The 14190-nt window shown below is 40.5% G+C and overlaps 1 protein-coding gene across 1 annotated transcript in view; it reads left to right on the forward strand.

Annotated features, from left to right (window-relative positions):
• The window catches only part of FBN2 (fibrillin 2), a 253809-nt gene that overhangs the window by 71423 nt on the left and 168196 nt on the right, over nt 1-14190 (forward strand). The window contains exon 6 of the mRNA XM_059693719.1: nt 9754-9951. Coding sequence (XP_059549702.1) covers nt 9754-9951 — 198 coding nt within the window. The remainder of the gene's footprint in view (nt 1-9753; nt 9952-14190) is intronic.

The following is a 14190-nucleotide window of genomic DNA, read 5'->3' on the forward strand; positions in this document are numbered from 1 at the left end:
CTTCTATATTTGTTACAATGTTTGAAACTGCAGGCTCAGAGGCCTGCAGCAGCAGGCGGGGAACGTTGGTTTCCTCCGTCACTGAAGCAAGCAAGCCTCATGTTAGTTTCAAGCTGCCTGGCTGCCAGCTGCCATCTTGGCTGACAGTTAATTTGCATATCTCCCTGATTAGCCAATGGGAAGGGTAGCGGTCGTACGCCAATTACCATATTTCTCTTTTATTAGATTAGATACATGTAATATTTTCAATTGTGCAACTTAAAAATCTTGGCAACTACTCAACTCTTAAAAAGGTAATTAAAAACTAAATGTATCAATACTCAAACCTATAAGTATTAATTTATAAAACTTGAATTTCATTTCAATGACCTAATTCTGTATGTATGCATAGTCACATTTAACTTAAAAATCACAACTTTAAAGAAATGAGTTATTTATTTTAAATTGTGATTACAGGACAATCTAATGGAAAGGACCAAATGCTGTTAAATATTACAGGTACATAATTTTTGCACAGATTTCTTAAAGGAAAAGTATTCACTTAATGGCTTTGATTCTCTTAAACATTTCTGTACTTCATTCTCATTTCCCAAGATTGACATCAAGGAAGATAATTACCATCCAGTTATTTGAGTTTATTTAACCCTGAATATTTAACCCAGCATGAAGTCTGGATCTGCAGACATTCGCAAGCAGAGAAGGAAACTTCCCAAATATATGAAATGATGTAATAGTTTTTATAGTTTCAATAAAAGGTACCCTCCATTTATGTCTATGATCAGAGATTTCAGCTGGCATACTGACTAGATTCTCAATTATTATCCTAATAGGATATATCAAACCTTATTTATAATTACTGTGTAAAAACTCTATTACACAAAGGAGACAGTCACATAGCCAGATTGTTAGACACATTTCGCTGTTTATTATATGCACTCATGTATGCAGCTCTCATGCAAATGATCACTTGATTACATGCTGCATTTCTTTGGTTCCTGAGAATGGAAATGCCTTCTTGCCTAAGTCCAAAGACTGTGCAGCTTGATGGAAATTCCATATATTTTCATATACTTTCTAGGATCTGGCAATTCTTTGTACTAAAGTGGGAATGGATGGAATTCTGATACCTTGTGGCATTGTTTGACTTGTAGTTATAGCATGTAAAGTCTCTAACAGGGCATCCCATTGCATAGTGTGAGGTGATGACATTTACATTACAGTATGTGTGGATAGCTTCTCCCTGTTATGCGGTGTACAATCTCTGCTGCTGTATAGCATAACTATATTCTTCTGACATTTAAGTAAATGCTATTTCAGCCACATGGGTAGCCAATGATTTATTACTATCACTGTAACTGTTTTCCCTTCTCATGTGAGACCTTATAGGGGCACCTAGTCCATTAATCCTTTGTTGGGTGTTTCCTTCCCACGTCCCGCGTGGGTCAGGGTTCAGGAACTGGAAGCAGAGCCGCACACAAATGAAAATGAAAAGACAAGAGATAATTTGGAATATTGGGGGGCCAGGCGGGCAAGTCCAACTCAAAGGGAAGGACTTCCTCCCGTGCTCAGGCCTCACCAAGCTTTTATTGATTCTGGGATGCACCCATAGCATAGCCCTTAGGCAGGTGACCCCCTGCAACAGGCAGACTAGCCCATCAGCAAAGATTTACATAATAATAAATGGGGGAGTAGTTTCAGCTACCACTGTCTGGACAAACAGAGGTGGCGCCTAGCTCCAATCTTTGCTAGGGCTTCAAAGGCTCCCAGCCTTGGTGGGGTGGTGGTGGTGGGGGGGGGGGGGGTTTCTCTGTCTACGCTTATCAGATAGTGAAGGCAATAAACAGTTTCTCACAATCCTTCTCCTACTACTTAATCTTCCAATCCTCTCTCTTTCTCACTTCCCATTTAATCCACCATAGATTCCATGGTCCATCATTTAAAAATATGTATTAACAATACTCTAAACTCCCTTGCCATCTGAATTTATTTTTCACATCTAATAGACAAAACCCTAACCATGGATGAACCCTAATCTCTGAATGAGCCTGTCAGCTGCCTAGAGTCACTAGAAAATAGGCTGATTGTTGGCACTGTAAATTCATCTTGTTCATCTACCAAAGAGAGGCCCTGGATGTCCCCTAGGAACCTGCTGGGTTCTCAGGTCAGCTCTGATGCACAGTATCTGCAGTACCATTTCAGCCTCAAAGATCAGACTTCCAGCCACCCACCACCAAAGACCTATCATCCCATCTCCTGTTTCATGAAGTAGACATAGGTGGGAGCGGACATTGATCATTTCCCTCTACTATATAAATATGCCTGTATCTCTGTGCGTCCTGCCCTTCTTCCCTCAGGCTACAAGAGAAGTGCTTTTCTTCTATCTATGGTAACTGCTCCACACAAATTCCGGTTTCACTCAGTCTGACTCCTTAGGGATCTTGTACTAAATATTATTATTCCTTTAGTAATTATAATCCCTCCCCTTTAACTACATCTCATTCCCATTGGCTTTTAGAAATGCTCATCTTTTCCACAAAACAGAAGAAAACTATAACATTAAAAAAATAACAACAAAATCTCTTTTTCCTAAACCCCAAATCCCCCACCAGACCTATTTCTGTCTTCACCTTCCAGTAACCTCTCCAAAGGTTGTCTGATTGTCTGCATAGAAATAATACTCAGCTTTGGTTATCTAGCATTGTTTAGCATCTCTAGCTATATTAAGTGGACTTATGAAATTACTAGTAGCCTGGTGCATGGATTTGTGCACATTGAAAGGAAATTAATTAGAAGAAAGATTCGTGTGGTAATTACAGTACTACAAAAAATTACATGTCGAAATAGTATATATAATACTAGGGGCCCGGTGCACGAAATTCGTGCACTGGGTGTGTGTGTGGGGGGGAGTGTCCCTCAGCCCAGCCTGCCCCCTCTCACATACTGGGAGCCCTCAGGCGTTGACCCCCATCACCCTCCAATCTCAGGATCGGCCCCTTGCCCAGGCCTGACACCTCAGACAGAGGCGTCAGGCCTGGGCAGGGGACCCTCATTTCCCCCCATCACTGGTTCTGCCCCCAGCCCAGGCCTGATGCCTCTGGCCCAGGCATCAGGCCTGGGCAGGGGACCCCCAGACCCCTCCAATTGCTGGCTCTTCCCCTTGCCCAGGCCTGATGCCTCGGCCAGAGGCGTAGACCCCCATCACCCTCCGATTGCCTGATCGGCCCCTTGCCCAGGCCTGACGCCTCCGCCAGAGGTGTCAGGCTTGGACAGGGGACCCCCATCTCCCCCCGATCACTGGCTCTGGCCCCCGCCCAGGCCTGAGGCCTCTGGCCCAGGGATCATGCCTGGGCAGGGGACCCCCATCTCCCTCTGATCGCTTGCTCCACCCCCCGCCCAAGCCTGACGCCTCTGACCCAGGCTTCAGGCCTGGGCAAGGGGACCATCATATCCCCCCAATCCCTGGCTCCGCCCCCCACCCAGGCCTGATGCCTCGGCCAGAGGAGTTGACCCTCATCACCCTCCAATCACCAGTCACCGGATCGGCCCCTTGACCAGGCCTGAGGCCTCCGGCAGAGGTGTCAGGCCTGGGCAGGGGACCCCCAGCTCCCCGCAGTTGCAGGCTCCGCCCTTGCCCAGGCCTAACGCCTCTGGCTGAGGCGTCCGGCTCGGGCAGCGGGGACCCGCAGCTGCAGCGGCCCCGCGATCGTGGGCTTCGCTTTAGGCCCAGGCAAGGGACCCCTAGCTCCTGGGACTGCCAGCTTCGACCGTGCCCACCTCCCATCGCTGGCTCCACCCCTACTTCCTGCTATCACTGGCCAGGGCGGAAAAGGCACCTGATTCTCCGATCATGGCTGGGGGGCAGGGCCCTGTCCCCAGCTCTTAGCTCCCCCCTGGGTTTCCGATCACTGTTAGTGGCAGGGGGCTTCTTCCTGCTTTCCCTTTCGCCTCCCTGCATTGTGCCTACATATGCAAATTAGCCGCCATCTTGTTGGCAGTTAACTGCCAATCTTAGTTGGCAGTTAATTTGCATATAGCCCTGATTAGCCAATGAAAAGGGTATCGTCGTACGCCAATTACCATTTTTCTCTTTTATTAGATAGGATAGTATTATAAAATTAAAATTAAAAATATTTTAATATCACTATTCTCCCTTTTTCTGTAATAGATGGTGCCACCGAGAGCTTTATATGTATCACACATGCGCAAGTCAATGTTCATTTTTAAATTGCCAGTGCATCATTTGTACCGGCCGGTTGGTTGGTCGGATGGACGGATAGACGGATGGTTGGTCACTTAGCCATATATATATATATATATATATATATATATATATATATATATATATATAGATAGATAGATAGATCTTAATTAGTAATACTTGCAAATAACATGAGAATGTTTAAAAATTGGGACTCTAACCCTGGCCTCTGTGGCTCAATGGTTGGAGTGCTGTCCTGTAAACCAGAGGATTTGATATTCTAATATCACTATTCGCCCTTTCTCTATAATAGCAGTGGTGCCAGTGAGAGCTTTATATGTATCATGCATGCGTGAGTCAACGTTTATTTTTAAATTGCCAGTGTGTCATTTGTACCAGCCAGTTGGATTGACTGCCGGTCACTTAGCCTTTTATATATACAAATAGCAAAATTCTCAAATATATTCAATTATGTTTATTTAAAGTAAAATGGTAACATAGGATATAATTAAAAAGATAATAAATAAAAGATATTAGAAGGATGTGGAAAATTGGAGCCCACATTCATTGCTGGTAAGAATATAAAATGGCGAAGCTATATTGGAAAACAGTTTGGCAGTTTCATAAAAAGTTAAACATACATTTGCCATACAACTCAGCAGATGGCCACTGATTAGCAGATGTGCTATATTCATACAATGGAATATTTTTTTTTTCATACAATGGAATATTATTCAGCTGGAAAAAGGAGTCAAGAACTGACTCATGCCATAGCATGGATGATCCATTGTGCTAAGCTCAAGAAGCCAGCCAAAAAAGACAACATATTATATGATTCCACTCATATAAATTTCCAGAAAAGGCAATTTTATAGTGACAGAAGTAGATTCATGGATGACTGGGGCTGGAAATTGGCACAATGAATCTTTTTGGGGTGATGCAAACGTTCCAAAATCGGATTGTGGTAAGGGATAAGAAGTACACACTTTTAGTTATAAATTAAGTCAAATAGTTATAAAGTACAGCATAGAGAATATACTTAATTTTATATATATATATATATATATATATATATGTAATATGCAAATGAGTTTGGGGCTCCGTAATGATCACAACCAGCTCAGGAGGAGGGGCTGGGCGTGGCCCCAAGCCTGAGAGAACAACACGCAGGCGTGAGCCTCTGTGGCGCAGCTGAGGGCAGGCCCCCAGCGGGGACACACACACACACACACACACACACACACACACACACACAGAGTGCTTGCTCCGAGTCTCCGCGGCCCTCCCCTGAGGGCTCCGGACTGTGAGAGGGGCAGGCTGGGCTGAGGGACCCCCATCCCCCTGTGCACGAATTTCATGCACCGGGCCTCTAGTATTATAATAACTATGTATGGGGACAGATGACTAGTAGACTTACCTTGGTGATCACTTTGTAAGGTATATACATGTTTAATCACCATGTTGCACACCTGAAACTAACATAATATTGTATGTCAATTATAATTTTTTAAAAAAATACCTGCTGAGAAGCCAAAATCAAAACAAAACAAAAACAAAATTTGGAATGCAGTAAAGGTTGTGCAATTACTAAAAATTATTGGATTGTACATTTAAGACAGGTAAATATATGATATATAAGTTGTACTTTAATGAAGTTACAGAAAGAAGCAGCAAGCACCAAATCATTTGATGAGTTTGTTAACTGCACCATTTGCTTAATGTCAATGAAAGTGAAATTATATAAAACAAGTTAACATGATATACTGCTCTTAGATATTAGGATATCAAAATAATAATATTTGTGTTTCACTGCCGGGGTCCAACCCCAGCGGGTCCAGGGGTCCCCAAAGGTGTGGACGGAGTCGGCGAAGAAGGAATGACACGGAGACAGCGTTCAGTTGATCAGCAGCCTAGCCAGGATCTCTAGCCAAGTTCTGGTCTGGATCTCCAGAGAGGTTCTGCTTCAGATCTCCAGCCAGGTTCAGTCACCAGGTTCTAGTCAGGTTCTCTTGCCATGTTCTATAGTCAGGTTCAGTCCAGGATCTATTGCCATGTTCTCTCCAGCGAAGTTCTTCTGTCTCCAGGCTCCGTGTAGGTTCTGTCTTCTGAATACTGTCTCATGAGTTCTGTGTTCTGCTGTCTTGTTACAACTGTATTTATACCAGTTGATTCAATCCTATCAATCTCTATTACAAAGGTTAGGGCGTTTCTTATCTCCATTCCAGGGAGTAAAGATTATGTAGCTTAAGCATGATTGTTTGTAGTTAAAGTGATTCACTACCCACCTGGCACTTAGTTAAGGAGTTTCATCCCCTCCCTGACTTCAGGGAAAAATCTCTACCTGGGGAAACAACCTTTCTAGGAGAGGCATCCCCTCCCTGACTTCAGGGAAAAATTCCTACCTGGGGAAACAACCTTTCTTGGAGAGGTGACCTTGGTTAAAACACACAGCGCTAAGGGGAGCAAACATATTAAGAACAGTATGCCATATATGCCAGGTCCCTTGAAACAGCAAGGATGGACCGGCTCCCGGCATTTCACAAGCTAATTTTAAACAACATTTTCTTGCTCATATAATAATGAGGGAAATACCTCTTTCTAACCCACTGGTTCCAGCTACCAAAGTGATAAGGAGGTCTCTTCTTTTATACTTTGTTAACACACTGCAAGTGTGTCCTTTCCTTGACTATGCATGGTTAGGATGGCATACAATATCTGACCCATGATGAAATCTTGGTGAAGAGAATCCATAGCCAATAACATTTAATTAAGAACTTATTAACATTTAATTTAGAACTCTTTGACCATAATTAAAATACTGTAAAGTTTGGAATAGAATGTTTTGATCTAAGAAAATTAAATCCCTTTTCAATCTCTAATATTTGTTCACATACATGTTAGTAATTCTTGAATAATGAGGTGACATTGTAAGTTTAAATTTTAAAGTAATCAGTTGCCAACCCGAAAGTAAAACACAATCATATAAGAAACTAGGTTCATCACAATTTGTAAGGAAGGAAATTTAGGCAAAAGAAATAAGGAATGGCATAAACTCTGTTCTTAGGGAGGGGAGTCTGAGGTTGGCTTTATTAGAACCTTCAACATGAAAGGACACACATCTATCATTTTCCAGATACACCTCTTCTCTAAAGAGACAGACTGAAAGGACATAATTCTAAGGAGGCGTTGCAGTTAGAAGGAATGAATTTCTTGACAAGTTGGTTTATTTAAGAATGGGATTATGAGAGAGATTATGCAGGCTTCTCTCTGGGAATCCTAAATGTGTACAGAATGTCAACATAGGTATATATGCATGAATCTACCAAAGAAATAAGCATTTTATATTTTTTGTGAAAACTTTTCCTCAATTTCTTCAGAACTTGACTTACTTTGTTGTGAGTCTAATATTTATTTAAAATGGCAAAATAATGTGTTCTCTGGAGGACAGTAGAGTAGGTTTAAAAAATTTATAACCTGGCAATTTGTGGTGTGTGAAGCATGCTTATTTACAAGGTTGACATATCTACGTGTATACTACAAAGATGGTCTTTTTCAGAAATGTGATTTGTAGCCAGCACATCTGTTGTTCTTATGTAAGGGATTACAGTGAACTATTTTGGTTGAACTTCAGCTGCAGAGTAACAGAATGTTAAAGCAGCTTGCTAAAAAGGTGTTCCCTCTTTCAAATTTTGTTTCTTTATAATGAACTTTTAAAGTGTTCTCTATATGAGAAAACCTCACTCTTCATTAAAAAAATAGAAGTTTTATGTGGGTTTAAGTTGTATTTTTGTCATTCTATAGCATTTAGATGATATCTAAGCATTTTAAATGTTAAATTATATCCAAGTTTGATATTGTCCAGTAACAGTTTTTCATAAAACCTCATCAACAGCCCTGGTTGGATTACTCAGTTGGTGGGTGCATCACCCCATACACCAAAAGGTTGTGGATTTCATTCCTGGTCAGGGCACATAACTAGGTTTTGGGTTCAATCCCAGGGTGGGGTTTGTGTAGGAGGCAACCAATCAATGTTTTCCTCTCATCTGTATCCCCCCTCTCCACCCCCGCCCCTCCACATGCTTCCTTTGAGTCTTGTTCCTTTGAATGTGAGATATTTTTTGTCTTTTAAAAATCTCAAATAAACTGTTCTGGCTTTTCCTTGCATTAGGGCTTGTTATGAAATCCTGACTATTATGTTACATTCCCAAGAGTTAATAAGCTGCATGCATACATCTCTGTGAAAGGGAAATTTTCCCCCACATATTTCTGTTGTAATTTTTAAGAAATATTAATCATTTAATTGGTCAGTCTTCAGGAAACTGACCTTTATTTTCTGTGTTTCTCAAAACAGCAGCAACAACATTCAAATTAAAAATGATTTAATGTTTCAGTTCTGCTTAAAAGTACATATACTGATCATCTAAAAATTTCATTGAAGTAAATTATAGCAGGAAGAGGTGTAAAGTAGGAATGCCTCACTTTCAAGTTGCCCAGTCTAGATCAGTCCTTCTTAAACCTTAAAGTGCATATGGACCTCCTGAATATCTTGTTAAAACGCAGATTCTGGTTCAGTGATTCTGAAGTGGAACCTGAGTTGGCGTTTTTCACCAGCTCCCAAGTGATGCACTACCAGTAAGTTGCTAGTCCATGGACCACACTTTGAGATGTGGGGGTCTAAATAGACTGTCCTTAATATTCACAGAAAACTCTTCCTACTGATCATATGTGACATACATTTGCAAACATTTTTATTGCCATCATAACAAAGTTGAACAATGGTATAGTCATCTTCTAGAGAATGGAGGTCATATAATATTAACTTACTTAGAAAGAATCCATGACTATGAGCCTCCTTAGTACTGTCTTTCTAGCTAGCTGAGCTACATATACAACTAAACAGACTGACACACAAACAAAAATCAAATTGTTAGACCTAGATATTCATAAATTATTAGACTGGCCAAATATATTTGTGATATGGAAGGATATATCTTTATCGGTTCTGTTTTGATTTTGTGAACTGTTATCTACCTAGTAAGGAAAGAAAATCTTCACTAGGTAAGAGAAGTTATTCAAGCAGGCGCCAGGGATCAGGCGGGGCATGTGAATGAGTGAGGAGTGCTGGGAGTGGCTGGGGAGCGGTGTCACACAGAGGGTGCACATGGCTCCATCGCTGCCATGAAGCATGGCAGGCTAGCATGGCCAGAGTTTCAGCTTTTCAAGAAAATCCAGAAATAAAAATTTCATGTGAAAGTTCCCAATTTAAAAATGTTGGCTACTAAATTTAAATTCTTTTAAAACATTATGCGGGCCAAGAAAACACATCTGTGTCCCAGACACAGCCCCTGAGCCACCCACTTACAATGTCTAATGTTGTAGACTACACTAAAGTCTCATGTTTTGAAAAATGAATTTTCAAAATGAAACTTTCTGACCTTTTGTCTTTAGCCACTTTAGTCAGAAGAAATAGACTCTGCTTTATGTATTTGGAGATACTAGAGTAAGATTGGTGTGTGATCAGTAAACCTGTCTTTTCATCTTCTTTCACATTCCAGATTACAGGACTGGCCCATGTTTCACTCAGGTCAACAACCAGATGTGCCAAGGGCAGCTGACAGGCATTGTCTGCACGAAGACTCTGTGCTGTGCCACCATTGGCCGGGCCTGGGGCCACCCCTGTGAGATGTGTCCCGCCCAGCCTCAGCCCTGCCGGCGGGGCTTTATCCCCAACATCCGCACTGGAGCTTGCCAAGGTGAGTTAGCTGTCTGCCTATGTACAGAGTCACCCACATGTCAGGTCTTCTTTCACTGCACTTGAAGGACCTGCCACTATGGGGGGTAACCTTTAACCCTGTACCATTTCTGAGAGCAGCTTCATTAGCAAGCATGACCAGAGATGGCTTATCTTTTGGGCACCTAATAACTAATTATTTTTCAACTCTTGACATAAATGGAGAAGCGAGAGGTAATATGAAAAATTGGACAAAATTTTAAAATACAGTTTAAGATATTTAATAGAGTCAGAAGACAAACCATTCGATGTCTTCATCCACTTGGCACTCTATGCTCTCTTCCACAGCTCCTCAAACTATACACATGTAAATACTCAGAAAAAAACATTTTATTCCTTTTTCCTAATCTCATTCAAGAAATGAGAACCCGAGCCTAGGCAACAGGGAGAAGAGAGCTACCCAATACCCAATTAATAGTGTCTTCAAAGACAAAGTGTGGACTTCTAGGATTCCAATTATTTCAGAGTTTATAACCTGGTTGTTTGCTATCTTGTCTGCAGGCAATTTTCCCAAACTCATTCTGATACATATCCTAATATATAAAAACCCAGGGTCTGTAATGACCAACCAAAGGCTCGACCAAACAATGGAAGTCAGTCCTGTAGTCAGTGCTGGGTTGCAGTAGTGACCCGGCACTGACGGCCACTGGTGCGGGTGCAGCGACCCAGCACTGACTGCTGAGGCGGTTACGGATCAGGCATGGAGAGAGGCCAGGAGGGAGAGGAAGGGTCTGATCTGCAGCCTCTGTGGCAGCTGTTGATCAGCCATTGCCTCTCTCTTTCTCTCCGGCTTCATCAGCAGCTGCGCCTCTGTTTCTCTTAGGGCCTCCATGGGGGCTGCTGATCAGCCCCACCTCTCTGATCAGGCCCAGATATAGGTCTGGAGATGCTGACTGGCATAGAAATCGACCAATCAGAACCAAATCTGGGTGAACTGTGAGGAGCCAATGGCTGCCTAGGAGGCGGAGCTTTTGACGCTGATTGGCATAGAAACTGCCCAATCAGAACCAAATTGGCTGGCAGGGGAGGGCAGTTGGGGACGAGATCAGGCCAGCAGGGAAGGGCAGTTAGGGGCTATCAGGCAGGCAGGCAGAGGCAGTTAGGGGTGATCGGGCAGGCAGGCAGAGGGGTTAGGGGCAATCAGACAGACAGGCAGGTGAGCGGTTAGGAGCCAGTGGTCCCAGATTGTGAGAGGGATGTCAACTGCTCGAGGCCCACAGGGATCGGGCCTAAACGGGCAGTCAGACATCCCCCAAGGGGTCCCCAGTTGGAGAGGTTGCAGGCTGGGCTGAGGGAACCCCGCTCCCCTCTATGCACAAATGTCATGCACCGGGCCACTAGTTTTATATATCAGGGCTAGATTAGGTCTCTGAGGATACTGCAACAGTAAATTCCAAGCCAAGTAGCCAAAACTTGTTACATAGTCACTGGATAATTGCCTTAATTTCAAGCCACCATGATTCTTATCATTTTTTTTGTCTACTTCTCTGATACCATATGTACTAAACCCATTTTTAGAGCTTAGAAACAGAGCTCTGTAATGAACTCTCAAAAGGCAGTAGGATCATGGAAAAGTACTCTTGTATTATTAAAAGAAATTGTATTATTCATATTTTAGACATGGAAGTTAGGTTTATTTGTTATAATTAAATCATATAAAAAGCTAGATCTGAAGTTTTTCAAATTGATGTTAATATCCCGTGGCAGAGGCAGAGATGTCATCTACTCAGCCATGTAAATCGCATATTACAGGAAGCCAGTCCAGTGTCCTAAAACTCAAATGAGAATTGTAGATTGCAGAGTTTGTACATAGGCTCAATTTGATACAACTATCAGTCTGATTACATATAGTTCCTGATAAAGCAATAATTTTTTTAAATAGAAGATAAGTTATACTATAGATTATCTAGTATTCACTATACTACATAGATTTCCCAGATTAGTATATAAATTACCATATAACTTACATAGATTACCATTAAAGATGAAGAACTGTATAGATTTAGTAGATTAATACTGACTAGACTTGTTAGAGTAGCACTTTTTGTTTTATTCTAATATACTTGCTTATTTATTGTCTTTATTCTCCCCCAGCTAGAATATAAGCTTCATTAGGGAAGATATATGTTTTATTCATTAATGTCTCTGTTCCATTCATTAATTCTAGTGTCTAACATGCAATTGATGCTTAGTAAATATCTTTTGAATTAATAAATGTGATTAAAATTAAAATACTTCCCAAAACCACTTTTCATAGAAATAGTCCAGGTTGAGAAAAGCCTTTAACTTCAACCAGAAAATCCCAAGTTATTGACTCTCCTCATCTTCTGTATTTGCACTTACGCTTTTCTAGCCTGCTATTTTGTCAGAGAGCTCCAGTTTTCTGAACACAGTTACTAAAAATGTATGACCTGATCTCAAACTTTCTGAATGTCCTTCAGGATTTGGTAATGTCTGAAGTCCTATTTATTTGATTATGTTTATGTAGCAAAGATAAGTTTTGGGCTCCATTTCCCTAAAAAAAATCTAATAGATTAATAGAGCCACAGGAGCAAAATGAAATTTGCCACATGGTTAAAATGCCTGGAAAAGCAAGTTTAAAAAGTTCTGCTTTATTTCAAAGTCATGGCATAGTCAGAAAGTTCTCAATTAAATAGTAATCCACAGTTTAGGCTATTTTAAGACCACATCTTACTGTGATTTTATTTTTCCCTTTAAATTCCTAGACTGTTTCCCAAATACTGCTGCCAAATTAACTTGGAAGATATAGGGCATGAAAAAATAACATAATAAAACATGATATGTACATGTCATACTTTTCTTTATAATAGTCATCTTTTAATAGGATAATTAAATGTTTTTATAGAGTTGATAAATTTCAGCTGTGTAGATGATAACTGTAAATATCTTAATATTGGTTCTAAAACATGGTTTATATTAATGAAGGGTGGACATTCTGAAGTTCTGAACATAATGTTATCCCATAGGTGACGCAATTAGAAAATTACCCTGTCAATGGCCTAAGAGGGACTGAAACATGATCATGTAATAAACAGAATAACTGAAAAATCAGGGCCAACAGAAAATTAAATGTTTTTCAAAAATTAAGCTATAAGGAAAGCAGTTAATATAACTGTTGCCATATTGACTTTCTGGCCTTAAATAAGCAGTGTTGGAAAGGTGGGCATTCCTAGGGTGCTATGAGGTCAGGCATGGCGAGTCTTGACTCCTTCCATATTGAGAGCCATTTCAGTTCAAGCCTCTGTGCCTATGGCTAATCACATGTAATCTTGTATGGTATTTTCTTCTATTTTATTATATAGTAAAAGGACCAAAACTAATTAACATAGATCTTAAAGATTTAAGCTATCATAAAATGAGAAACTTACAAAGTTTTAAAAATTGGTGTTAGGCCCCTTTTCAAGAATATTTACAAATTTTAAACTGCAATGTACATATGCTGTTTTCTCTCTCTTCCCCTCCCTCCCTTCCAGTCTCTAAAAATCAATGGAAAAATATTCTTGAGTGAGGATTAACAGCAATAACTAACAAAAAAAGAGTGAAAATAGGACAAGGAAACTGCAGGAAAAATATAAATAAAATGAAGCCAAAATAGCAAAATCAACATCAAATAGAGTGGAATTCAAGGACAAAAAGGAAAAACTGAGTTAGAAAAGAATATGGTTAAAAATTACAACTCGGTAAGCAGTATAGACCCCAAGTCACTCCCTGCACAACAAATGCTGGTGTGACCTCTTTTCCAATGGTATATTGTACAGAAATATTTAATTCCTTTAGTTATACTGCACATGAATAATGTAGAGAAGTTTAATCTCAGCTAAAATCAGATAAATATGGCTAGTTCCTCCATTGTAGACGGAGGAAGATGTCCAAAGTAGAAAGTTATTTCTAGGCCTTCTATATAGCACTAAATAAAAAGGAGATTTGGTTCATTTGATTAGCATAAGTTATTAAAGACAAATTTATCTTGGCTGTCTACATTGACTAAGTTAACCAGATCATTGCAAAGTTCAATTTTAATTCATATTGTGTGAATATAAAAGCCATTCCAATACAATTAAAAAATTTTACTTAAAATATACTTGATTATAGACACTCTTATTTAAAATAGCAGAATATTCCCCTTCTTCTAACATGGATAATAGAAAACAAGGCATGCTAAAATAAAGCTCAACAACCC

Source organism: Myotis daubentonii, chromosome 4 (assembly GCF_963259705.1).
Source record: "Myotis daubentonii chromosome 4, mMyoDau2.1, whole genome shotgun sequence".
Lineage (NCBI taxonomy): Eukaryota > Metazoa > Chordata > Mammalia > Chiroptera > Vespertilionidae > Myotis > Myotis daubentonii.